Genomic DNA, 27,637 nt, shown 5'->3' with positions numbered 1-27,637 from the left:
TCCCTCCCTCCGTGCCGGCTCAGCGCTCGCCTCGGCCTCCCGCTCCCTCCCCCCGGCCCCGGCTCGGCCCCGGCGCGGCGGCCCTATGGCGTACAGTCAGGGCGGCGGCAAGAAGAAAGTCTGCTACTACTATGACGGTGAGCGGGGCCGGCGCGGGAGCGCGTGTGTGTGAGTGGGGGGAGCCCTTCTAACGGCCGCCTGGGGCGGCTTGCCCCCGTCCCCCGCCATTATGGGCGCCCCCTCCCCGGCGGAACGAGACCCCTCACGGCTCCGTGGAGACCCCCGCCGGGGGTCCCCGCCGCCTCCACCTGCGCCGCCGCGCTCCGCTCCCGCCATCGGCCCTGCGGATTCGCGCCCCGCCGCGGGGCTGAGCCCCGGGGGCCGCCGGGCGAGGGGGAAGGGGCGGCGGGGGTTGTGGTGGCGGCGGCGGTGGGGTTGGAGCCGGGCGAGGTGCGGGTCGGGGAGCTGCCCGGCCCGCCGCGGAGCGGCTGCCGGGCCCGGCGGTGAATGCTGTGTCTATTGTGTGTGTGTGTCCCCACAACCCCCCAAAAAAAGACTAAAAGTTGAGACACTCCCCTTCATCCGCTAAGCACAGAGGCGTTGGAGTCGCTGCCGTGTCTGGCTCCTCCCTTGCAAAAGAAGTCTAGGCGATGTGTAGCTTCGGCACCTGGTGATTCTTGCGCGGAGGCCTTCCCCTTCCTCTGGCTTTCATCCAAGATCTGGCGTGCGGAGGGGGCAGGGGGACTCTGCCCCCACCCCAAACGAGCATGCATCAGAGCGGAGGCTTGGCTTCCCCGAGCCTCTCCTCCAGCAAAACACTGAAGTTGCGTGCGTAGGTGTTTAATAATAGTGAAATTTGAGTTGCTTGCAGGCCTTCTAAGTTTGCACGCTTGTCTGATGAGGGCACAGCGACTTGTGATCTGCATTGTCAGTCACGTCGAAAAAGTACAAAAAGCTTGTGCTCAGTTTCAGATATTTGCAGCAACTTGTTCGTGGTTCTCTCTGGCCACAGCAGCGAGAACTTTTCGTTTTCTGCTTTTGCAGAAAGTTGTTTTTCCTTTTTTGTACTGGGAGAGTAAACTCGTTGGTCAGATTAGTTAAGAGATTTGATTTTTTGGGTTGTTTTTGTTTTTGTTTTTGTTTTTTTTTTAATTGCCTCCTATTGTAACAGTCCTTTAAGTTGGCGTCTGAGACTGGTATTGGTAGTAGCCAGGAAACGGAGGTTGAAGCTGGTTTTGCTGTAGCGCTTTGGTGTTTTCACCATTTTGGAAGTGAAGATGAGTGGCTGAACCCACTAAGATATCAAAGGTGTCTGCTGCTGTAGCAAATCTGCTATTCTTTAGAGATGGCAGACCTTGTGGGGCCTGTCTTGGTTTTTTTACCACACTAAAGGAGGCAGAGTGGTGGTTGCCGCCCCCTTCTCTTTGTTGCTAGCTCTGGTTCTTTGTTCAGCCTAAAGGGGAAAGGAGGCCCCTGTTAGGGATAATTTTGGTGAGGCTGGGTTCTTACTTTTCCTAGGGAAGAGGAATCGCTTTTTGCCTTGTTGAAAGGAAGACTGCAGTGATAGCTTAGAAGCTTTCTCTCTGCAAATGTTTGCATGGTTTGGGTGGGTTTTTTTATCAATATGCGCTTTTTTTGCTTTTTTTTTTTAAATAAAGTCAGGTGGCTATAGTTTACTAGATATCGATATCTTCAGTTTTTCTGTGATCCCTGGATTTTGGTACTCGGTGCTAGTGTCAAGCTCCCTTAACAGCCAAAAAGCTATACTAGTGAAGAGGGGGGAGAAACTGGAGAAGGAAGAAGTTTTGAAGTGGCAGGAGAATGGCGATTTAAAAGCAGTTGTAGCTCATACCTTGCTTTGAATATGTAGACTAGGATGCATGCAGTTAACAATAATGTAGAGAAAGGAGTATCTGTTGTAAAAGTGATTTTAAGAAATGCGTTCTCTGTGACAGAAATGAACAGCTTCGGAATGTTTTTGATGTCTTATTTTTTTATTGCCAAAGCCAGCAGTTATTTTACACTTCTTTTGGAAATGGAGTTCTTAGAAGAAATTTTAGAGTTAATACCTGCAGTAAATATTTCTAATGCTAATTTGTGGTTCATCTGGCAATTCTGAGTATTTTGTAACTGTGTTGTACCAGTAAAATCTTGAATCAAAGCGAGGGGAGTGTTCAAAGCCTTAAATAACTCAACACCAAAAAAATACAAAGATACCTCAAGCACACAACTAGGTAGTGGTGTATCTCCAAGCATGTCATAACTGAAGTAAATGAAAATTTTTTTGTCATAATTTTCCCTCCACACATACTTTCACTCTGTTTCTTTAAAAGTATACACTAAAAAGCGTTGAAAAGTACTAGAAGCATATATGTGTCTCTTTTGAGAGGCAATAAATTCCTACATGCTTTTTGTGAAGCTCAGTGTGATTGTGTCATCTAAAGTTGCTTTTTTAAAATAGCCTGTCACCCATTTTTCTCGGAGTGTATTGCTGTTAACGTTTTCTGATAATTAACAGTTTTAATAGCCTTCACACTGTACCTGGAACCAATAAACTTTGGGTAGAAGAAGCTTGATTTAATTTTCTGCAGTTTGTTTGTAATACACTGTCAGCCACATCCAGTTTGCAGAATTTGCATTGTTTGTGATTGTGCTCAGGTCAGGAATTCTATTTAAATTTGAGCCGGTATACTATGGGAAGAACTAAAAACGTACCAATTAAGACACTTCAGTCATCTTATCTGAAATATTTTTAATAAATGCTTCTAGTCTTAATATATATATGGCAATAGCTTAGCGAAGTCTGTTGCTCATACTGCTTAGAACCATGCTAGATATGGAAGGATATTGTAGCTTTTATCTTAGCCTCTTACCATGTGTCTTCAGGTTGTTGCCATGGTCTTGCAGTGTGTGGCTCAGGTAGTTCAGTGGCCTCTTCCAAAATAGGTACATGTTGTACAGTTGCCCATAGCAATGAGGGCAGGACCCAGGTGGTCTTTCCAACTCTGTGCTCCTATACAGCAAAGTACAGTTCTAGAGAATCACGCAGCAACTAGCATGGCTACAGTTAATAAGTGTATTTATTCCATGCCAGTGCACTAGCAGTATTGTTTAGATTGCTTGTTGTGCATGATTTAATGTGGGTGTTCCAAAGGCTCTACATTCGTGAAAAATTTGAGAGATCTGCATCAGAATGTGGTTGGTTCCACCCATAAAGACGAGACTAAACCTGTTGTAATAGGGCATAATGCTACTATATTCAGACATTGTTTAAGTACATTAGCACTTCTAGTTTAAGTCCATCTTATCTGCAGATGTAAGCTTTAACTGAAGGGTGTTTCATGGAAATTCATCAATGCTTTGTGCAGTGTCTTCCAAGCACAGCGGTGGTGTCCAACCTCTGCTCAGGGCTCAGAAGTCAGAACTTTGCTAGTTGTCTGCTGCCTGCTTAATTTTTAAAAACAGAACAAAAACCCCAACCCTTCAGATGCTAGTGCAGTAATTTTAGGCCTGTTTGAATAGCTGTTTGTTGGATTGATCAGGCATTGGTGATCTTTTTTACATTCATCTTTACATGAGTTCACCCGTTAGTATTGCAGAAGTCAATCCAAATGTAACTACCACTATTAAGATTTTTTTTCATGTGGTTTCCATTGTAGCGGTTAGGTTTCTGCACTTAGTGCAGTTCTGAAATGCTTCATGATTTCGTGGTAACCGTACTTAAAATAAGCAGAGATGTGGTCAGTGTACATAACAATTTGTCTGTATCAAAGTTACAAAGTAATGTAACTTACAAGTTACAAAGTATCAAAAAAGATAAGTAAATGTCATATCTTGCCTCTTTGTTCAGGCTGTTAATGTTAAGACTGTTTTGTAGTGGGTTAATTTAAAGGTGTTACTTTTCTATATATCTTGGTAACTAGAGAGACCAATGTGCTTTTCTGGGGGGACATAGCAGCTGTTGTTAGTTGGTTGTGTGTTTGTCAGACATAATTGAAGCTCCTTTAGGGCATGTATACTCTTGTATTTTTCTATGTGTTAGAATATTTAACATCTGTAGACGTTGCTGAAGTCTCGGATAGAGAAGTGAGTGTCTAAAACTTAAGTTCATCAAAGGAATCACATGGGTTTATTTTTATTTGATAGCACTCTTCAGAATTTAGGTGAGTAACTTGTATGAATTGATGAGAAGTATTTTTTTTTTTTTTTTTTTAATATATTTGAACCCAGAACATGGGTATGGTATTTGAACCCAGTGTATGTAACAACTTAATTTTCAGGTAGGTCTTCTGGTCATTTGTTGGTATCACATTTTGCATCACATGGTGAACAGTGCAGGACACTAAACTCATGTTAGCATTAAATTGGCACTTGATTCATCTTGTTTTAGTTAAGGACTCAACTTTTCAGAGATCATGTTGCTACTTCTCAATGGGAGTCATTTAGCTGATATTTTTACTGGTATAAAACAGTAAATTTCAGTCTTTGAAGCCTTGCTGTGAAAGATTAATAGATTTGCCAACTTTCTGCATATACTCCTTTGCATTTTTTCCCTCTGCTTTTTCTTTCAGTTATGTTCTTTTCTTTTGCACTTGCCATGTGCACCCGCACTGGCAAGTGATATAAAATATGCTTGTAACACTTCTGTATGATTTTTACCTTTGTATTGACAAGTTTAGGATCAAGTACTTATACTATCTGCGATACTAGGCTTGTGTACTTGGCCTGACTGTACTCGTTTCTCATATATACGCATACTCTAGCCAGAGTTAGTCTGGCACTACGTGCAGAGCTTTTTAGCTCCATCAGTGGGGGAGGTACATTTTGCTTTTCTCCCCAAAGTACTCCAGTAAGGCTGTGATATATGAAGAAGAGATATAGAGGTTTCAGGATCAGTGGATGAAGTGTTTGTAGCAGGAAGGGCACCTTCTCCTTCACTGGGTAAAGGAGGAGAGACTTTTGACACCTTTGCCTTCACCACAGGATGATGTCTCCAAGATGGGTCCCCTTTGTGTTGTGATGTTGGCTGGAAATCAAGGTACTAATGAAGAAAGAGGAAGCTCTTGCATACCTTTTCCTTCCCCACCCCTGATTTTTTTTTTTAATGAGGCTAATGCCAAATCCCTTTTTTGTTGGTGATGCTAAGACCTGTAAGACCTGAAAGATGTAAATGGTATTGCCTGTTGCTGAAGTGTATTATGTTGATATCTATTGTTAGTCGTTACTGCTGACCTCTAATATGGAAGGATCAATATGCTTCTGCCAGATACTCACCCACAGATCTTCTATTTGATTAAATAAGCTCCCATTAAATTTACCAACTTGCCAATTCTTTTAAAAGTTCTCCTTTCTGGTAAAAAATAAAGTGAAAGTTAAAAGGTATGCTTAATTTATGGATTTTTTTTTAAGTGTACACTGCAGTGTATGGTATATAGAATATGCTTAATTTTGAATCTGTTTAATTGATTAATTGCAATATATCGAAGGATATGTTGCAAGTATATTTGGGAAGCTTGTTAATGGTGGGGTTTTTCTTTTACATAAGGGAAAATAACAGATCTTACATTTTACATAAGACAGAAAATCATTCTTAATTGTCTGCTTCGTTATCCATCAGCATTCTGAGTAAAATGTCAATGATGAGGACTATACAAGCTGAAGTAGTTAAAATTGAAATGACCTGTTTAAAAAAAAAAAGTATGAAATACATACACATTCTTTAAGCCACAAATGCATTTGGAATGAACTTTCCTCAAAAGCATCATGTTATTGAAAGTCACCATTGCCTTAAAAATTTCAAAATTTTAAGCTCTTACTAGCTTGAAGCTTTGTAAATCTGGGACTTAACAGTAATTTCATAAAACAAAGTAGGGCTAGTAAATGGTTAATTTCCATCTTCCAGTCATTAGTTTTAAAGAGCTGTGATAGATCTTTACCTTACAAATTTGGTGTTTAGGACTGTTTTGTAGAATACTTGGAAATGTTTTTGCTGGTGGGAAGGGGTGTGGTTATACTCTCTTAATACTTTTTGTTCTTGACCTGCATGTGACCAAAAGTGCAGGGTTGCAGTAAGTATTTGCAAGACTCCAGGTCTTAGTAACTGACAAGAAGTGCTAATCTTCCACTTAAATACCTAAGGTAGGAGTAGGTCCAGGTTCTTCAAAGTTCTTAACTTAATGATAACACTTGGTATTTCCAGTGTTATGGGATGGCTAAGAGCTAGCTGTTGAACAAATGTTTTTCTAGATAACTTACATTACATTAGGTTATATCTGTTTTCCCAGGTGTCCTTACTCTCCTTGTCACTTTGAAAGCTGGATTTTAGAATGCTTTGAGACTTACAATCTTACTGTAATGCTTGCTTTTCTTGGTAGTTGGTGATGCTACTGCAAGCTGACATTTTCCCTTCCTCCTGAGCTGGAGCTCATGTTGAAGAGGTGAAACTAAAGCTGTTTCATAGCAGTGCTGCTTCTTACCGCTGACTACCAAAAATTGTAAAACAGTATGATATTGTGAAAATAGTATTTCTTTTGTTCCCAGTGGACAAGGCAGAGCATGTTGGAGGATATGAAAGAAAAGTAAAAATTTCAAGAAGGTAAAGTTCACTAATTCTACCAGGAAATTTGGTCAAAAAGAAAAGAGGTGCTATTGTGAAGAGTTGTTATGGAATTCTCCAGCTGAAAGCCACTGACAACTGGACATACCTTTTAGGCATGTCTACGTTTCCGGAAACATATGGACCGCTAGTTCTATTTAAAATGGTTTGTGTCTTGGGAATGTCAGTGTTCAAAGTGGAGGCGTGTATGTTCTAACAGTACCCGAGCTGGGGAGAACACTTGCCCATGACAGCAGCCATTCTTTTCTTGGAAGTTAGTGTCAAATTTGTTATCTTAATTGTGTGTCTCGTCACTCTCCAATTTGACAGAGACGGGCTAATCTCGATAACAAGGTTCTGTTAAACTACTGTGGATTCCTAGCAGCAGGTGTCTGGGGAATGTTTGTGCATGTGGTTGCAGCAATGGATCTGAAGCTAACTTCTGGAATGTAACTGCTAGGGTTAGTAGTTAAGGGCAGGCTGAGGTTAGTGTCTTAAAATCAGCTCCTGCAAAATGGTAGGTTTTACTACAGCCTCTGTTGTGGTATAATGTGGCTATGTCATCAGTAGTTTCTGCTCCCCTCTTAATTCCAGTTTTGTTTCCCATTACTTTATTCTCCAGTTCCTGCCCACTGTTTTCTTCACTCTTGATTTGAAACCACTTCTTGTAGGCATCTTTGCTCCCCCACTACTGTCTGCTTGTAGTAAAGGTGTTAGATTTGGCCTCCTTTTTGCCCTCTGCTTCTGACATATACCTTTTATAGGCAGTTTTTTTCCTCATGGCCTTTTTGAAATCGACAGTAGTCCCTTTATAGGTTTGTGGTGGGGTTTGTTTGTTTGTTTTTTGAATCATCATACTTGCTTTCTTCTAGGAATGATTCTTTTAAGTAGCAATGAAAAGTTATTTTGTGACATGAATAGCTATTCATTTGTGTAATATTGACAGGTGATATCGGAAACTATTACTATGGACAAGGGCATCCAATGAAACCTCATAGGATCCGAATGACCCACAACTTGCTGCTAAATTATGGCTTGTACAGAAAAATGGAAATTTATGTGAGTATAAGCAATAGAATGTCCACTGGAGCATTTTAAGTTATTTTTGAAGGGCTTCAAGTATTCTCACACAAATAAATGGAGAGAAGTGGAAGTGGAAATAGAAAATACTTAAATAGTGTATTCGGATCTCTCTTACTTAGAAATGAAGCAGTATTTTATAACTGGTGAGGATTGCAGATTGTTGTGCATGTCTGGAAAAAGTGAGGTAGAGCCCCAGTAGAGACTTTTCACCAGTATCTTTATGATTGGGGGGGTGGAGTTTTGGGGGGACATTGGGGTAACTGCACAAAGAATTAATCAAGTTTCATACTAACAACAGAGTAGTCCTTGCTTTATGTAAAACACTACTACAATCAGTTTCACTGTTCTCCCTTCAAAGTTGATTAGATTTCTCTTGAGTTGTCCGTTGTAGCCAATTGTTAGCTGATTTTGCAGAGCACTGATTATTTCTATAACTTGTTCTCGTTATCAGCGACCCCACAAAGCTACTGCTGAGGAAATGACCAAGTACCATAGTGATGAATACATCAAATTTCTCCGATCAATAAGGCCTGACAATATGTCTGAGTACAGCAAGCAAATGCAGAGATGTAAGTGTCAACATTAGGCTAAATCTATGTTTATGTGCTTTGATGGTTAGCATTGTTTAAAGCTAAATATTCACCAATACAGAGGTATGAACATGGCCTAATTGTGTGGGTGGGTTAGAGAAATAGTGTAACAAGAGTAACATGTGCCTGCCTTTAGCTACACTAATTATGGGACTTTTCTATTAAAAGCAGCCATATTGGCAAAAACGTTCTTTAAGCTTATGGAAGGACTTTTGCCTGCCCTTTCACAGGGTGTATTCTAGATATGAAATAATACTTTCTGTAGGCTTAATGCACAGATTAAACTTTCGTTGTGAGCTGTTTGCAAAAGTGTCTTAAAATTTTTTCTAATACAAAATCTTTCTGAAAAAGAATGGCTTTTAGAAGAGTAGAGAAGTAAAAATCAATGTGTGAAAATGTGTTTAAGTCAAGAAAAGGAGTTATTCATTCCTGTTGGAGGGAGATAGTAAAAATTGTACATTATTCACTGCTCACCCTTTCTGTTAATTTATTTCTTTAATTATAGGAAGAGACTCAAGGTACTGTTAGGAATGCAGTTTGACAGCTATTATATCAATTTAAAAGGCAATATTATAACCTTTTTACGATGCCTTATTCTCAGCAAATTATTTTTCCAAGTAATTGTGCGTTTCTTTACATGACCTATGTTAATCAGCACTTCTTCAAAAATCTAAAAATGATCTAACTTCTTGCTAACGAGGAGACAAAGCTTCCTGTGGAAACTAAAAAGCGGGGGGAAAAAAAAGATAGGTTGGAGTAATTTAGATAATAAGACTTTACATTGTTTTCAGCGTTTAAAATTTAGCCTGACAAAAATGAGGTGGGGCGGGGGGCAGTAGTTTAAAATGCTGAGTGAACTATGCATTGCATCTCTAAGTGTTATCCATGCGTATAGCAATTCTATTGGAATGTTGTTTTTGAAAAGTAATACATTTCTTACACAGTTAACGTTGGAGAAGATTGTCCTGTCTTTGATGGCCTGTTTGAATTTTGTCAGCTGTCAACTGGAGGCTCTGTTGGTAAGTATAGGTTGTTTGCCAGCTATTTTGTAGCTTTATTACGTTTATGTCAGCAACTTAAAACTTTGATAGTATATTTAAAAGTGAAGCAAATGTAAGGTTTTTTAATAAATAATAATTGTATATCAGTTACTTGACATATCTCATATTTGACAGTCTGTATCTCAGTATTGGTAAGAGATCAGGTCTAGGATCAACTTATTTAAAAAATAAGACACTGTTTCATGTAACAGATTTAAAGGTCTTCAAAAGTTTCTGAGTGCATTTCCTTTCATTTTTGTGTGTCTTTTTACAGCTGGGGCGGTAAAATTGAACAGACAACAAACAGACATGGCTGTTAATTGGGCTGGAGGACTTCACCATGCCAAGAAATCGGAGGCATCTGGTTTCTGTTATGTCAATGATATCGTGCTTGCCATCCTTGAGTTACTGAAGTAAGTTTATGATGGGAACAAGATAAAATTATAGAAAGTGTCAAATTCAAGTATTTAAATGTTTGAAGATATGGATTGTAATTATTATTTCAGTGAGTTTTCATAGCCCATGTTGAACTCGTACAGTTTCAATTAAGAAATCACCAAGCTCTGCCCAGTTTGGCTTCAGCAAGAAGTTTAAACTAAAATACAGGCAAGCTGAAACAATAACTAATAGGAGATAGGTTTAAAACAGATATTTAGAAGTACTTCTTTACACAGAGGATAGTGACCTTTTGGAACTTGCTGCTACAGGAGGCTGAAGGAAGCAGACAGCAACAACAGATTCAAAAAAGAGATTAGGCATAATCATGGACAAGAGGTCTGTAAATGAATGTTAAAGATCCAAGCAACAATGCACCCTGTAAAACGCTGTATGCTGTAATTCTAGACGGTGGGGAAGTACTAGGGTAGCAGACTTCAGAAAATGGACAGGCTTACATGCTTTCTGTAAACATTAATCTCCTGTTGCTACTCATGGGGACAGAATAGTGGGCTAGATGGATCACTGCCCTGACCCCTTAGGGCAGTCATGCTCACAGTCATACACCCATTTGGTTTCTCAGTATGCTTGCTTGTTTCCTATCATTTGAGTCATTACTAAACCAAACAGGAATATTCAGGGAAGATCATGCACTGAGCTTCCTTGGGTTGTTTCATGAATTAATGTGTGAATTCATGTAACATTCATTAATGTTATGAATAAATAATGAAATAACAGCTGTGCTGCTGTGACTGCAAAATAAAAAATGAGAGGACTAATGAAAAAGTGATCATATAATTAACTTAAAGCAGTAATGCTTCACTAAAATTTCAAATCCTGAGTGTTACTTGTACTGCTTCAGGGGACTGTATCCCTTCTAATAACACATAAATCTCTTTTTTTTTTTACAAAAAATATTCTAGGTATTTGACTCTTGTGAATGAAGCAGCCGAGTCTGCTGGTGAGGGATGGGGAAAGCAGCTGTAATCTGGAAGTGTTTTTTAAAGTTGGAAAAAGTTTCTAAAGACACTAACAAATAGTTAATATTAACATATTAATCAAGACATTCATTTTAATGTACAGCATATATTCAGGATGTGTCTCTGCAGTCTAAGAAAAGCAATAGGATTTTCTGTGGTCCAGTCTTGAATTTTTTAGCTTAATATGCATGTGAAGAAAGGAAACTTATGGGTTATGTAACCACAGGAAACTGTCCTGTTCGGTGTCTTGTTAAGCAAAAAATCTTAGCCCATCGGAAATTATGGCTGCTCAGACTCGCTTTCTATAGCACTATGCAAAGCATGATGAAAATGCATCTTCTGATGTTGATAGACTTTGTTCTTTACTGAACAACATGGAATTTAAGGGATACTTACTGTTGTTTCCAGTGCTCTGAGGCTTCAGACAACTGGTTTCTTTATCCATCTCAAATAAACTGATTTGAAACTTGCAGTATTTAAGGAAACACTAAGCAGTAGTGTAACAATTTCATGCTAATAGTAAGTGTGATACACTTGGAAATAAGAATGTGCCTATCTTTACAAGTTGCAGAGGTGAAGAAGAAAAGTCGATGGAAAATAAGTATTTAAATTTATAGAATCATAGAATGGTTTGGGTTGGAAGGGACCTCTAAAGGTCATCTAGTCCAACCCCCCTGCCGTGGGCAGGGACATCTTCAACTACATCAGGTTGCTCAGAGCCCCGTCCAACCTGACCTTGAATGTTTCTAGGGATGGGGCAGCCACCACCTCTTTGGGCAACCTGTGCCAGTGTTTCACCACCCTCAGTGTAAAAACTTTCTTCCTTATATCTAGTCTCAGTCTACCCTCCTTTAGTTTAAAGCCATTCCCCCTTGTCCTGTCGCAACAGGCCCTGCTAAAAAGTCTGCCACCATCTTTTTTATAAGCCCCCTTTAAGTCCTGAGAGGCTGCAAGAAGGTCTCCCCGAAGCCTTCTCTTCTCTAGGCTGAACAACCCCAACTCTCTCAGCCTTTCTTTGTAGGAGAGGTGTTCCATCCCCCTGATCATTTTCATGGCCCTCCTCTGGACCCGCTCCAACAGGTCCGTGTCTTTCTCATGCTGAGGGCTCCAGAGCTGGAGGCAGTACTCCAGGTGGGGTCTCACCAGAGCAGAGTAGAGGGGCAGAATCCCCTCCCTCGACCTGCTGGCCACGCTTCTTTTGATGCAGCCCAGGATACAGTTGACTTTCTGGGCTGCGAGCGCACATTGCTGGCTCACGTCCAGCAGTACCCCCAAGTCCTTCTTGGCAGGGCTGCTCTCAATCCCTTCACCCCCCAGCCTGTATTGGTACTGGGGGGGTTGCCCCGACCCACGTGCAGGACCTTGCACTTGGCCTTGTTAAACCTCATGAGGTTCACACAGGCCCACTTCTCAAGCTTGTCCAGGTCCCTCTGGATGGCATCCCGTCCCTCTGGCGTGTCGACCGCACCACTCAGCTTGGTGTCATCTGCAAACTTGCTGAGGGTGCACTCGATCCTACTGTCTATGTCATTGATGAAGATATTAAACAGTACCGGCCCCAATATGGACCCATGCAAGACGCCACTCGTCACCAGTCTCCATCTGGACATTAAGCCGTTGACCGCTACCCTCTGGATGCGACCATCTAACCAATTCCTCGCCCACCAGACAGTCCATCCATCAAATCCATACATCTCCAGTTTAGAGAGCAGGATGTTGTGGGGGACCATGTCAAAGGCCTTACAGAGGTCCAGATAGACGACATCTGTAGCCCTTCCCATGTCCACTGATGTAGTCACTCCATCATAGAAGGCTGGTTGGTCAGGCAGGACTTGCCCTTGGTGAAGCCATGCTGGCTGTCTCGAATCACCTCCCTGTCCTCCATGTGCCTTAGCATAGCTTCCAGGAGGATCTGCTCCATGATGTTCCCAGGCACAGACGTGAGACTGATTGGCCTGTAGTTCCCCGGGTCTTCCTTTTTTCCCTTTTTAAAAATGGGGCTTATGTTTCCCCTTTTCCAGTCAGTGGGAACTTCACTGGACTGCCACGACTTCTCAAATACGACGGATAGTGGCTTAGCAACTTCATCTGCCAGTTCCTTCAGGACCTGTGGATGGATCTCATCGGGTCCCATGGGCTTGTGCACCTTCAGTTGCCTTAGATGGTCTCGCACCTGATGTTCTCCCACATAAAAAAAAAAAAAAAAATCTATTTTTTGTGGGTTTATGGAACGTGGGTTATTCCTGCTCCTGGCACTATGCTGTTTGAAGCGTGCACTAAGAGGTGTTTTAGTGCAGACTGTGTTAGTAATTATTGAGAAGGCAGAAAGAAATGCCTTGTGAAAGGGGTGAATTCAGCAGATGTGAACAGAAACACAAAATATAGCTTCTATGGAGTGAGACAACTTGGGGTAAATAGTAAATACATTACATACTTAAATTGCTTATTTTGATGAAGATAAACTTATTTTCATTATTACCCAAACTGTACTGAGAATTCTAAGAGCATATGGTCACTTCAACCAAAATCATCAAAATGATCATAATCTTGGATTTTAGTGTTTGGTTGGGGTTTTTTTGTTAGGTTTTTCCTTGTTAGGTATCAGTATATTATGAACATAACAGATAATTATGATTTCTCATACATGGTTTTCTTTCTAGGTATCACCAAAGAGTGTTGTATATTGATATTGATATCCATCATGGTGATGGTGTTGAAGAAGCATTTTATACCACAGATCGTGTCATGACAGTATCATTCCATAAGTATGGTGAATATTTTCCGGGCACAGGGGACCTTAGGGTAAGGTTGAACATGAAATTTCATTAGGTGATAAATTCCCTCTTATTTTCTTCCTTGTAGATACTGTTTTAATACTAGGTTACAATAACTATGTCCAGTAATAATATACAGCAGTAAGTTTTCAGAAAGTATGTTAGTCTAGAGTGATAGATTTGTTGAAGAACCTTAGAAAAAAAATAGAGGATAGTGGGGAAGTAAATTATTTACTTCTAGACAAAATCAACACCTTCACTTCTGGATAAATTGTCTGAAATTTTAGTTCAAATGTATAATTAATTCACTCAGATTTTGGAAATGTCTCTAGGAAGACAATGAATTGTATTTATAATGATTTTCTGTACATTTCAATTCTGCACATACAGCGAAAAGTAGCTGTTTGGAGATCACATGGCTTCAAAACTTACTTCAAATCTTAGAATATCTTTATACGAGAGCTTTAATAGTCACAAAGCTTCAGCTGCAACTTGAATTTACTGTGTTCTATTTGCCTAGTAATACAGTTGGCTTGTTTTTGGAATATTTCTTATGTCATAAAGTGTGTTTTGAGTTCTCATGATGCTCACTGCTGAAGAACTTTAGCATGCCCCACAGACAATTGCGTACTAAGCCTTATAGCTAGCTTGAGGGAGGGAGCATTGGCCTGTGAAGAATTACCATTTAAGCTGTTGTAGAATCTCTGACAAAGCTGAGAATGGAAACCAATTTTTCTGGCCCTTCATATTAATTTTAAGTCAGTCATTCCTCATGGTAGACTCTTGTCCATTAGAACAGGAAATTGTTCCACTTCACAACTTGAAAGAATATTTCAAGTATTAGGATTAATATATTCCTAGCTCCAAAGTCTTAAATTAAACATCTTTTTATCAGAGGCACTCCCAGGATAAGTCACTCCTGGTATTAGCAACTTTGTACGTTAGTTTGTACATACAGTTAGTAATTTTTTTAAAAATTATAAACATTTCTAAAAACCTGACCTACAAAAATGCTGTGTTGGGAAAGAATTCACTGTTTTCCTACTACCTTTAAATTGATTCAAGAGATGCAGGTATTTGTGTTTCTGCTAATATTCCCGGAATGTGTTCTCCTCAGTGTGCTGATGATACCCAGAGGACACAGGAGTAAATGAAAGTTGAGCTTTAAATCAGTGGGATGCTAAGCGTTCATTTCAGTGTGGTTGTTGGAGCTGAATGTTATTACGGTTGTTAGATTTTGTTAAACTGCGTTCTAAATTGATTTAGGTAGGAATCAGATTAGGCATTGTTTTTATCCATGTGGTTTAACTTGACTGGCCACAAGGTGGTAGTGGTGTTTCAAACAAAAAGCAGCTCAGACCAGGATGTTTACAATGACAAGCTGTTGCTGAATTTGGCTAGAATTTTTTTTTTTGAAGGGTTAGATATCTTGGCTTTTTAAAAACAGCACTTCCCGTTGACAGAGAAGTTTATGGATTCTTCACCTCACCACACCCAGGACAAAGAATTTAAAGATACACAGTTGAAATAAATAGAAGAATATTGTATGTTATTGGGATTTTTTTTAGCACAGTGTCAGTGGCAAACAGTACCTCAGGCATAGTAACTTTTATTCTGTGCTGCTAGCTAGTATTTTGAAATGAGCATTGTCTGCATACAGACTTCAGCAGGCTTTATTGCGATTATTACATCCCCATAGGAAAAAAAAAACATCAGCTTTTCTCTATCTCCAGAGCTTGCAAAGCTAATTGAACTAAAGGGAGAACTAATTCTCTGAAAAGTCAGCGTTCCTTCTGGAGACCAGTATTGTGCTGCTTACTTCTGCTCAACTTGATCTGCTGTTGCTGGTTATTAACATCAACTTTAACAGCCAAATCTTATCTTTGTTTTTGTCAGTGGGCTCCATTCAAGCTTGTTTCTGTAATTTAGTTAGTTGGTCTAGTTTGCTGATCAGGCTATGCTTATTTGATGCAGGAAAAAATCATGCATCAGCTGATGATTTTGTGATTGCAGCTCCATCAGTGTAGCTGAATCTCATGGAGGTTGTCTAGTTCAGCTGCATTCATCCATTTTCTACTGAAGGTATTGTGCATTCTGAACTTCCAGTGTCCTTAGTAAGTTATTTGACTTTCTACACATCTTACATGATAGCACTAATCTTGTCTTACATAGACATAGATAGGTCAGTTGAGACTGTAGTGCTACGTAGAGGCCCAGGTTCTGTGAGGAAATTTGATCCGTTGATGAATGGGCAACTACCAGAATGCTGTATTTCTTCAGTGTTTATAGCCAATGCAAGTATAGGTTACAAAAAAACATCCACTGAGTAGCTCAGGCTGGAAAGCAGTTGTCCTGTTTAGTGGGAAATTGTGTGAACATTTGGCTTTGCTATGTTTTAAGATGAGATCAATTTTATGATTATTTTTTTTTTTTTTAAATCTGGAAAGCAAGGCACTGTCACCTCAGAAAAATCAGCGTCTGAAAGCCTAGGTGATTCACTTTGGGAGATTCTGGATAACTGTCATGCTCCAAATCAGCCAGAGTTGAGTTCAGCAGGGGTCTTCAGTGTCACTAATCTTGCAATACTATGAAATGTTAATAATGTGCTGGAGGAAAAAAAAAGTCAGCTGTTAACATTGTGCCTATGCTGCATTGGGCCATTTGTCCCTGTCCCCCCCTCCCCCTCCAATAAAAGATAGTTACTGGAAGTGACACAGTACTGTTGCATTCGCTGCTAAGGAGGCTTTGTTCAGAAAGAGGGAAAAGTCCGTGACTATCAATAGCTAGTGTTGAGAAGTTTAGTGTTTGTATTGCTGGGCCATCCTACTGATGATGTGTAGCTTTTCAGGGATGTTGGACCTGAAGTGTGCTCTCACTGCGAGCTGCTGTCTGATAATAGTTTAACATTTAACCTGTTCAATTTGGCTGTAGTCTTCCCCATTGTAGCTTTATTAGTGGCAAAGAACTGCTCTGTAAACTGGATCAGTTTCTGTCTGTCTTGGTGATGAGCTAAAGGGAAGAAATGGGAATGTGTGGCAAGCAGGGATCTTTAAGTTTTGAGCTGATCATCAAAACAGAAATGGATGGATTCAGGGTTTAACAACTCGATTTTTTTGCAAAGAGTTTTTTCTTTTAATATGTATGTTGTCCAGGAAGCCTGGTAAGATAGACTACTACAGTTCCTGCCTTGTCACCTGATGGAACTGAGAATAATCTGCAAGTTCATTTTTTTTTGTTTAAAAAGTCTCAATTTCTTCAAGGGTACCTATAAGTGGCCTCTGTTTGATTTCTTCTCTTCCTTTTGCTGCAGCTAGTTCTTCATCCTATGTTCGGAGCAAAGAATACGGTTTTAAAAACCTTCTTAAATCCAAATCTTCTGTACGGCACCAAAAACATGCATATCACCTTGCTCTTCTCGGTTTTCTTGCTTGTTTTTGCTCAACTATTTTTACCGGGCTAAACTGATCAGTTATGTTTTGTCCTTTTGTCTTAAATCTTTGAACTAAAAAAATCAAGTGTACTTACTGCAAATTTAGTCTTGGTGTACGATTCCTACACGCCAAAATGATTTTATGGGAGAATGGGAATCAAGTAAGGTACTTTGCCTCTTTTCCCCCTCACAGATGTGAATAATGGTACAAAATAGCTCAGCAGACTTGTGTAGACTTTTTTCCATTATACCATCATGTGCTTCTATGTTTGTAATAAAGCATTTGTCATCTTTGCTCATAGGACATTGGTGCTGGAAAAGGCAAATACTATGCTGTCAACTTTCCAATGAGGGATGGTATAGATGATGAATCGTATGGACAGATATTCAAACCAGTAAGTACTTTTTTTTTTAAGCTCTCTGGAAAGATAATGGTTTCATTTTGTGGATTTATTTTCGTAATGTGAATTAACAACTTGCTGTTTTATATTGATTATAGATTATATCCAAAGTAATGGAGATGTACCAGCCCAGTGCTGTGGTATTACAGTGTGGAGCGGATTCACTGTCTGGTGACAGGCTGGGATGCTTTAATCTTACTGTTAAAGGTAAGCAGAAAAGTATGTGTTTGTTGTCTGTAACTTTATTTAATAGAAACCTCTATCCTTCATACTATTTTTCAAGACACTTGCATGATGAGGACTGGAGTCACAAAGATTTTGTTCATTACTATGATTAATCACCTCTTTCTTTGCTATACAGGGATGGCCAAAAGAAACCCAGAAGTTGCCTCTTTCTTTCTGTCCATCTAAAAAAGTTAAGCAGCTTGGTTTTCCATGTTCTTCCTAGCCACTCAAGTGATTCCCTTTCTTCTATGCACAGGCTTTCTGTAGCTTTAAAGCAATGTTCTGGATTGACAGGATGACAACAGTCATCCTACTGCAACACTTACTATGATGGGCAAATAACAAAACTAGTCGTTCACTTAGTAGGACTACAGATACTAAACATCAAACACCTTGTTGGGCATAAAATAGGTATTACTGAAATGAGAATACTCACTGCACTGTTAAATTTATAGTGGTGTTTGTTATACTGAGCCTTAGGTTAACATTCATTTTTATTAACTTTTATAGAATTAATTTATTTTATTATTACTTACATTTCTACCCAAAAGCGTGATTCTCAAAATTGGGATGAGATGTTAATTTAGCAAACCTTATTGTATTATTAGCATATTATTACATTATTGCTATATTATTATTATTTATTTATTTATTTAAGTGATAAAATGTTAAATGTATGTTGAACTTTTGCTAAGCCTTGAATCCAGCCTGTTTGAATCATTCATTTTCTGGGTTTTCTTGTTTTCTTAATGAGGCAATTAGAGTTTTGTAGGCAACAAAATGCAGTATAGTATCTGTCAGGTCTGCAGTGTTTCAGGGTTCTTTTCTTGATTTGCACCAGGTGGCAAAGCTACTTCAGTTGCCCATACAGCTCAGATTTTTTTCCATCTTACATATCTTGGAAATCAAGAGAGCTGCTGCCTCCTACAGATGCCTTTCAGTATGCTGTATCTCCCTGGAGTGTGTACTGTCTTGGCACCAGTTCGCTCTGTAAGCAAGACTTAGCAACCTCTAATACAGGTTCAAATTTAGAAGTAGAAAGGACCGAGTACTGATTTGCTGCTTTCCCTTTTTCCCCCTTTGCATTTGACTGAGGAATTGTCCCTAGATTTGTCACTGTGTATTGACATCAGTTACAAAAAGACAAAACACTAAACATCCTAAGAGCATTTCAGAACAGCAGCAATAGGCTGTTATGCAGTCTCTGAAGACTGGGGTGGATAATGTTTGATGTATCTTGTACATTTCTTATCTGTAGATCTTGATTACTTGTGAGGTTGTGCTTAGCTTTTGGGGGAGACAGTTCTGTTTTACGCAAATCAATTCAGTTCTCACTTGATAAGCGTGATTGCATATGTCTGATTAAATAGTTCATTCTATATTTTTCTGTTTAATAGATATTTGGTATATATTGTAAATTCTTTTTGTGTTTGACAGGTCATGCTAAATGTGTGGAAGTTGTAAAGACTTTTAACTTGCCATTGCTGATGTTAGGAGGAGGAGGATATACTATTCGTAATGTTGCTCGATGCTGGACATATGAAACTGCTGTTGCCTTAGATTGTGAAATTCCTAATGGTAAATATTAATACCCAAATTAATATTTTATTAAGAAATAATCATGGGAGGGTTTAAGTGAACAGATAGCAAATATTTCTACAGCTAACTGTAATGCATCAGTTTATTCTAAACTATGTAGAAAGCTATTGTTAGGATTTAGCCAATAAATTTTCAGTAGCTTATGCACTAAATGAACTTAAGCATTTGGGGCTTTTTTTATGCCTTAGCAAAAGCTTGAAATGATTGGATCATTTTTTGAAAATTCAAAACGTAAAACTTACTGAACCTTACTTGTAATTATTTTTAATATGAATGTCATCGGTATGATAGAATATATACTGTGTTTTGATTGTAACAGCGTAGACCTGTGTTAAGTTGGGCACCACGGACATGGTATTCACAAGAAACTAATGAGTATGCAAGTGTCCATTTTACATAGCAAAACATAACTGTTTTTTCATTGTATCTGTGACTTAAAAGTAACTGTGAAAGTATATTGACTTCTACACTTCCATTTAACTCAATTTTGACTATACAAGCTATCTTAAAAAAATTTAACATAAAAAAAGCAATAGTAGACTTCTTTCAAATAGTTGAATAGTGAAGTAATTTCTCTTAGGAAGATCCCCAAAGATCCTGCACTCCCTTTACTTCTGGCCAAATATACTTCTGGACGTGGTCTCTGGAATGCCTTTTTTATAAAATTGGTATTTGGACTGGTTTGTTGCACATCAGTCACTGGCAGTTTTCACGTTGGACTGCAACTTTTGCTGATAACCTTTTGCTATTCATGTATCTCTTGATGGATTCATAGTGTTTCTGTCTGACTTCAGTGGAATGCTGTTGTCGGTGAGAAAAGAATATTTGGACAGTACCTTTCAAGATGTATATTTTCCATCTTGCATATCAATATATATGTATTCATTGTCAGCTAAAGCTTTTGAACAGACAGTAGTATTTCCTTACTTTGGGACTTTTTTCCCATTAGCATGTCCCATTCAATGGATATATATGCAGGTTTTTTGGATTTTTTTTTTTTAACATTCCTCTCAACTTCGTGGGTCCCTCTCATCTTTAATCTGTTCCGCAAAAGAACAGTGCATTTCTAAATGTTGCAACAGCAAGTTAATCTTCCTGTCTCCTTTCTATCCACCTAATAAGATCGCTTATCCTGTAACAATCCATAAATGAAGGAAGAAAACACGGAGTTAGATTAGAAGTGGATTTCAGTGTCTTATTTCTTAAGGGTTCTAGGTTTTTTAGATTTCTGTTACTTTATCTGGGAAGGTACAGTCATATTCAATATAAAATACTGCCATTTTCCTGGATATGAAGTTTTCATCGACTTCATTTTGGGGATTAGATGTTCCAGTCAGGGGACCATTATCTGTGAAAAATACAAAAAGCGGGGGAAGGGGGAGGGAGGGAACAGACAGACATGGGTGTTACTGAACCACTGTACAGCGTGTACCATGGATATTGAACTAGCTGTGATCTTTAGCCTAATAATATGTATTATGTTTTACTGAAGGAATTTTTTTTGAATGGCTCACTTAAACGTTTCAAACTGGACTAACTTTGAAAACAGCTATGAGAAATCATCAGCTGATCTTCTCTTTTCTGCAGAAGTAGCGTTTTTAATTATTTTGTCAAATTGGTTGCTTACGTTGTTCCAGTATGTTTTAACATGATTACAGTAGAACTTTCTCTTGCTTTTTGTATTTTGCCAACAAATTTAAGTTCACTTATTGAATACTTTAGAGGAAAAACACTGAACAGTTCAGGCAGTACTTAAGTATTATTGTTTACCTGAATGCTTCAGGTTTGGTAGTTCTCTAACTAAAATCCTGTCAAAACTACTGTTGTATTTAAAATGTTTAAAATCTTTTTTAGGTCACAAAGTTGTCTTTTATGTTTTGGTTTATAGAGTTGCCATACAATGACTACTTTGAGTATTTCGGACCAGACTTCAAGCTTCATATTAGTCCTTCGAATATGACTAATCAGAATACACCAGAATATATGGAGAAGATCAAGTAAGTAGTGATTACCTTATCTATCAAGTAGGTCATGTGGATCACATTTCTCCAGAGATTTAATTGTTAGGCAGTTTTGAAAACTGTATGCCTTTCTTTGTTACACACTAAAAGTAAATATTGAATAGATTTGACACGTTTTTCATTTCTGTCAGAAGAGGTACTTTTTAAAAGTCTGTTCCTACAACAGTATGTATGCTTATGAAGTCCTGTGACTATAAATATGAAAATTTAAGACCCAGCTTGGATTTTTACTTTTTCCAGCAACTAAAGAGATGACTGTTTTACTTGGCTTCCCATTCTAATTTTGTAGAAAGTTTATCCCGTCAGGAAAGAAGCCGGTATGCTGTGTTGATTAGGATTTCTAATTCTCAGTTCTGTGTCTAAACACGAACCGAGATTGTCATTCTTTGTAGCTGTCAGCTGTGAAAACAAAAATTCACATGTGAGCTCGAACATCCAAAACTGTGGAAAGATAGTGATATGTGTGCAGGCAATTGAGTGACTGTGGTTTGACAAATCCACAAGGTTTGAGAAGCGCTCATTGCCAAGGTATAGCGGGTATGTATTTTTAGCCTGTGCTGCTTCTGATACTTAGTTTATTCCTGCTCACATCCTGAAGGTTTGATTGTAAACAAATATTTTACTTCAGGGCTGGAGTAATGCGTACATACAATCAATTCTGTACTCAGCTGATAAGAGGTAATTGGTTAGCCTGAAGTACTCTTTGCTTACTGAGGCTTGTCCCTGTGCTGGGTTTAAAAGAATAAACCCCCACCCTTGCCCCAACTTTAACAGGCTGTTAACGGTGCACAGGAATTCTTTTGGTTACTAAAAATAGCTGAATAAAGATGTGAAACTAGCTGTATAAGTTTGCCAGTACTGCTATAACCTGTAAAACTGTCAAATTGCAAAATTCACCAAAGCAGATAAAATACTAATTTTTGAAGTGGTTGGTGTGGTGTATAGACTGTGATTGGTGTTCATAACACAAAAGTATAAATCACAATCAAATGAAAGGGTTTTAGTTTTTAATAATGTGTAAGGGGGAGAAGACCCACCTATTTTTCACTGATGTAATTCTACAAAATTTCTCTGTAGTAGTAGTGCTCCAGCTGGTGATCCGCCAGGCTGCTTGCTGTATATTGTGTATTGTTGAACTTCCGTGGTGCAAGCAGGCAGCAAAACTTGCTTGGTCTTTAACAGATCACTGGGCACGGATTGTGTATGTTCTGTCGGCAGAGATGCAATCTCGCATCCTCTACTAGCACCCACAAGAAGAGCAATGACCCATCATTTCAGAGAATTCTCCTTCAGTTAGTTGTATGCTTTCACAGAGACCTAAGTTTAGGGGACTCCCTGGGTTGGCGAAGCTGGTTTGCCAGGTCATGTGATTTGAACATAGGCAGAGACTGTAAGGATTCCAAAAAAGCACCGGTTGCCATTTAGCTCTTCAAATGGGGCAGAATGATACTGAGATAGTTGTTATAAGTGCTAATATTTGACGCTTGCCACACCTTTCTACTTGGACTTCTTTGGAACAAAAGTTTTAAGTCCCAAGAGAAGTCCAGTGTCCTTCCTCTTCCTGCATGTGGTGCTTTGGAACGTGGGGTCCATCGCATCAGGTTGCTTAGACAGGAGAGAACTTCTCTCTGTTCTCCCTGAAACAGCCGATAAGGAATCTTACCCAGATGGATCGCTTTTGACCCTGAAGTCATTGCCGCACACAGTGTGGAAGTGTTCATGCTTTAAGTGTCTGGCTTTCTTTCTAAGAAACTAGAGGATAGTTTATTATCCTACTTGATACTCTAGCTTATTATAAACAGAGTAATACTGTCACTCAGTTCAGCCCAAGTGGGCAGTAGTAGTGCTGACCCTGTGGGGAACTGAAGACTGAAGTTGATTGTAGTAAGTGTTTAAAAAGTTCAAAGAAAATGATGTTCAAGTATGCTGTGGATACTAATGATCCGTTAGGGGTGGAGAGCTTTCTGAACTTGGCATGCTTTTTTTTTTTTTTTTTTTTTTTAAATGAAACAGTGACTCTAAAGCAAAGCAGGTTAACTTTGAAAGCAGAGTTTTCAGAATTATATACAAAATCCAAGGAAATGCTACTTCTGTGTAGTAATAACTTTCCTCGTCTGTTACTTGCAGGCAACGCTTATTTGAAAACTTGCGCATGTTACCTCATGCACCTGGTGTACAGATGCAGGCCATTCCTGAAGATGCTGTTCATGAAGATAGTGGAGATGAGGATGGAGAAGATCCAGACAAACGCATTTCTAGTAAGAAATATCTTTTCATGATAGAGCATGTCCAGGTAGAGTCTTTTTAGATTTAATCGTTCAGAACCTTAGGCCTAGTAGTGCAGTATTGGAAGATTGGCAGTTCTGTTTCCTGAGTAAAAAATCTTGCCACTGATCTGCCAGTTTTGCTGTTCTTAAGGTGGCATCTCTGCAGAAATCTGAACCTGTTAAAGGGGTCTAAAGAAGTGCTGAAAGAACGTGGGTTTTGCATCTTATGAAACAGTCTGGCTATTTCAAATCTAAAATAGATGCTTCAGAAGTCTCAATGAATTGTAACTAAAGGAATACAGGACTTAGCTTCTGTCTTGCTATTCACAAAAAAAACCTGTTCCCCATTGATGTAAAGTGAGATACTGTATTTTCAAAAAAATTCTTTTATTTGGGTTTTTTTGTTGTTGTTGAGAGAGGTTTTCCATACTTGCAACACTGCCCTTCACTGTATTACCTTCGTATGGACAGTGAGTTGTTCTTCAGCTATAGCTAAGTTTCCTCCTACATTTAACCTTTTTTGATGGTGATTGGAGTAATTCTATAACCTCTTACTGGTGCACTGTCCATTTTATGAACTGCTGAAACCATAATGTTTTCTCCTGTGATTTAGTTTCCAGTATTTGAAATTCATTTGATACGTGTTAAAATACTCCCACCCTCCCCCTGTGTCTCTGTAAAGCTGTTTTCGGAAGTCGTTGTGAGAGTCCCAGAGTATCTTGAAAGATAGTATTTTTAGCCATAATTTAGTTCATCAGTATTAAATGATTATAGTATATTATTACTCATTCTTAATTTGATAGTTCTTTGTTATTAGACCTATTGCAGTTGACTTTATGCTCAATTAATTTCATAACTCTAAATACTAGTTCGAGCGTCTGATAAGCGCATAGCCTGTGATGAAGAATTTTCAGATTCTGAGGATGAAGGGGAAGGTGGACGACGAAATGTTGCAGATCATAAGAAAGGAGCAAAGAAAGCCAGGATAGAGGAAGACAAAAAAGAGACAGAGGACAAAAAAGCAGGTAGGACTCTGGTGTGATTTCATCCTATGTTTTGGAGCTGCAAATGTCAGTTCTGCCAGGAGAAAGATGCGTTTTCTGTTAACAGTTAATTAGCTGTTGAGAGGATGATTTATTCTTTCCATCATATTTACAGCATCTATTTTAAATTAATCGGTTTCAAGATACAGCTATTCACGCTAGAATAGTATTTTCAGCCAAGGGTTATTGTTGCTTCCCCACAAGCTTGAAATCTGAGAGCCAGGGATTTATATAGCTTAATGAAAATGGGGATAAAAAAGGCTCTTGCTTTAAATACGTTAGACGACGAGTTTGTTCCTGTTTGGTTTTTTGTGGGGTGAGCCAACTAGTTTTCTCTGAAACAGAAGTTGGATAGGGTTCTGGGGTAAGTGTAATTCCCAGGGCTCTTGACTTGTGCAAGAACAGACTACATCTTAGGGCTACAAGACTACCACATGGAGCTCAGGGGAAATCCAGGTCTCATTACTGCATACCGTCGTTACGGCCAGTCAAGAGAGGCTTGCCTTGAGGTATTTTGAATCACCTGGCATTGTGCCCACATCACTCCTTTGGATGGATGCATTTAACACTGTATGTTAATATGTAACCAGTGACTTCTTTTAAAAGCTAGTTCCCTCTGGCTAGGAGTATGTACAAAAAATTATAACTTGGTCATGCTTTTTTCTTCTGAGGTCTTTCAAGGTTTTCTTGCATCTTTTGGTATATTTAAAATCTTGTTATTTTTCAGATGTTAAGGAGGAGGATAAATCCAAGGACAGCAGTGGTGAAAAGACAGATGCCAAAGGGTAAACCCTAATTAAGTAATAATGAATGTCACCTTTTTGAAGAGCGTTTATTAATTTAAAATACTATAAAGTGTTGATATCTGTAGAGACTTCAATTCCTCATAATACTAAATATTTCAGACTCATGACAGTAGTAATTCAAAATTGCATTTCTAAAACAGTTAATTGAGAAAATGAAACAACTTAATTTTATTTTTGCCTTTCTACAGAGCAAAATCAGAACAGCTCAGCAATCCTTGAACAAAAGATAGCCTCTCATCAGTTGCAGAACATAATACTAGCGTTGGAGAATACCTAAAAGAAGAGAAGTTTTCGTATTGAGAGAGACTGCTGATTTCATTTTGTACTATTTGGCATGGACCGTATTTATTTTCAAACGGCTTTGTTCTGGTTTTTGGCAAGTTGTATTGTGAGTTTTCTAATTATGAGGCAGAAATTCCTTTCTTCACCATGCTTTATGTAATAGTATTTAAAAATGGATGTGAGTTATTATGTTAAATGTCTAAACTGATCTATTAAAGTAATTTGCCTTTCCTGAGCTGATTTTACCTTTTTTGTAATTTTATCTTTATTAAAAAAAAAAAATTGTACTTGGTTGTCTTTTGTCCATCATTGAACCACAAAGAGGAAAAATTCCACGTAAATGAAGCAGACTTACATTTATCTATGAGTAGCCAGTGGATTTAAATGGACGGCTGGCGAACACACAAGTTGAACTGTGGTGCTTCCATCGACTCCACACATTGCAGTGGCTTCTGCGTGGGGTGCAAACAGATGGACTGGAATACGAGTACGTGAGATTCGAACAGGCTGAATAAATGGGTGAAGAGATGTTGGAATGAGGTGGTTGTATGAACTTGCGTTTTAATGTAAAGGTTTAAAACTCGGCAGTCACATGACTTCTACTGTCCAAGAACCTCTTCCACCATCAGAATCTACCCAAAAGACTGATTCGTTTGCTGTTCATGAAATTTATATATGGTTGTCTTTCACTTCCTATCTTGCAAGCTTTGAAAGCTTGGATTTCATTTATAACCCATTCTGATTTTTTACAACTATGAGCAACATAAAACTTTGTCCCCCTTAAAAAGAAAGGGTTTTATTGCCTTTCTTCTTAATTCATTAGTTCTGGTGCCTGAATTGAAACAGAGACCTGAGTGCACACTTTTTTTTTTTTTTGCTTTCTCAATCTACAACAGTTGTCTTGTAGGTTGACGTTTAAAACTTTGGTATCAAGATTTCAGAGCGGTGAGCACAAAAGTTTGCAGAACTGCATTGCTACCCAGTCCTTTTTTCCTTTTTTTAATAAAAATCTTACTTTTTTTTTTTAACCTATTCTCTCTTTTCCATGAAATTCTGGGATTGTCATCTATGGCCTAATTGACTCATTCGTTTTAAAATTCCAATGCACTACAACTAGGACTACTGGAATATGTAGGAGGAGAAGAGTTTCATTTTCTTAATGCCTTTTTAGCGTGTATATATATGTTTGGGTTTTGTTTTTTTTTTTAAACCTACCTTTAATCTTCCTGAATGTTTCATCTTGGAGTCTTCTCTGACACTTGGACTCTTGAGTAAACTTAAGGATTAGATTCTTAAAGGTGCAAGGAGAGAGAGAGTGGGATTTTTCAACACCTGTGTACTAGTGCTGTGTTCTTCCTTCCAGGAAAGTACCCGTAAAGACTCCCATTAGGTTTGTCTGACTCTATTGAAAAAGCAGATACAATTTTTTTGCTGCAGTTCAGTCGAGCTGACCGGTGCTTCCCTAACCAACATTTGCATAATAATCTTCATAGTAAATTTGCCCAGTGATTTAAACGCTATGCTAACCTGTTCCTACGTAAGGCTACAGAAAAGCCTTACAATTCAGTTTTACGAAGAATAGTGTGAACTCTTAATTGCCTGCTTCAAGTCTTTGGCAGATTGTTACCTGTTTGACTGAAGTTTAGCAAGAAGGTAGCAATTCTCTGTAGTTTAAGATGCTGTTAATCTTAAATAGTTTGTGGATTAATTGCTGGTTCTGTTGGGAATGAAGACTAAGTATGTGGTTAGAATTAGTGGACTGAAATACAGTATTTAAGGGAATAAAATAGTTTGGGTTTTTTTATGTGAATTAGACTGTTGCTATCAGTAGACTCTTTAACATGTCAGTGTGTTTTTGCTGGACTGAGAACCTCTTCGCTCCAGTATTGCCCATGTGGTGAAGCATTGCTTTTTTGTTTTATTTGAGGTGGGGATAGTTAAGGTACAAATGCTCTGGGGCCATGCTCTGGCCAAATGGTCCGTTTGCCTTTCTCTAGTCTCATGTTGCCGATCCAGTTCTGGAGAGGTTTTTTTTTTTTCTTTTTTTTTTCTTTTTTTTTTTAAGA

At 38.7% G+C, this 27,637-nt stretch overlaps 1 protein-coding gene across 1 annotated transcript; it reads left to right on the top strand.

Moving 5' to 3' along the window:
- The first annotated feature begins 18 nt into the window (after positions 1 to 18).
- HDAC2 (histone deacetylase 2) lies at positions 19 to 25,858 on the top strand. Its single transcript, XM_076333447.1, has 14 exons — positions 19 to 137; positions 7,542 to 7,654; positions 8,130 to 8,247; positions 9,213 to 9,287; positions 9,583 to 9,721; positions 13,384 to 13,525; positions 17,230 to 17,322; positions 17,427 to 17,535; positions 18,991 to 19,131; positions 21,041 to 21,149; positions 23,301 to 23,431; positions 24,310 to 24,465; positions 25,211 to 25,268; positions 25,478 to 25,858. Exons 1-14 carry the CDS (start codon positions 86 to 88, stop codon positions 25,506 to 25,508), a joined length of 1,467 nt encoding a protein of 488 aa, XP_076189562.1. The 5' UTR covers positions 19 to 85; the 3' UTR covers positions 25,509 to 25,858.
- Positions 25,859 to 27,637: the final 1,779 nt, after the last annotated feature.

Source organism: Aptenodytes patagonicus, chromosome 3 (genome assembly GCF_965638725.1).
Source record: "Aptenodytes patagonicus chromosome 3, bAptPat1.pri.cur, whole genome shotgun sequence".
NCBI classification, from domain to species: domain Eukaryota; kingdom Metazoa; phylum Chordata; class Aves; order Sphenisciformes; family Spheniscidae; genus Aptenodytes; species Aptenodytes patagonicus.
The sequence above is the reverse complement of the archived record's forward strand: the minus strand, read 5'-3'. Positions and strand labels throughout refer to the sequence as shown.

Coding starts and splice junctions, on each gene's coding strand:
- HDAC2 (XM_076333447.1), top strand. CDS start 86: ATGGCGTACAGTCAGGGCGGCGGCAAGAAGAAAGTCTGCTACTACTAT. Junction 138..7,541: donor AGTCTGCTACTACTATGACG/GTGAGCGGGGCC, acceptor TAATATTGACAG/GTGATATCGGAAACTATTAC. Junction 9,288..9,582: donor GTCAACTGGAGGCTCTGTTG/GTAAGTATAGGT, acceptor GTCTTTTTACAG/CTGGGGCGGTAAAATTGAAC.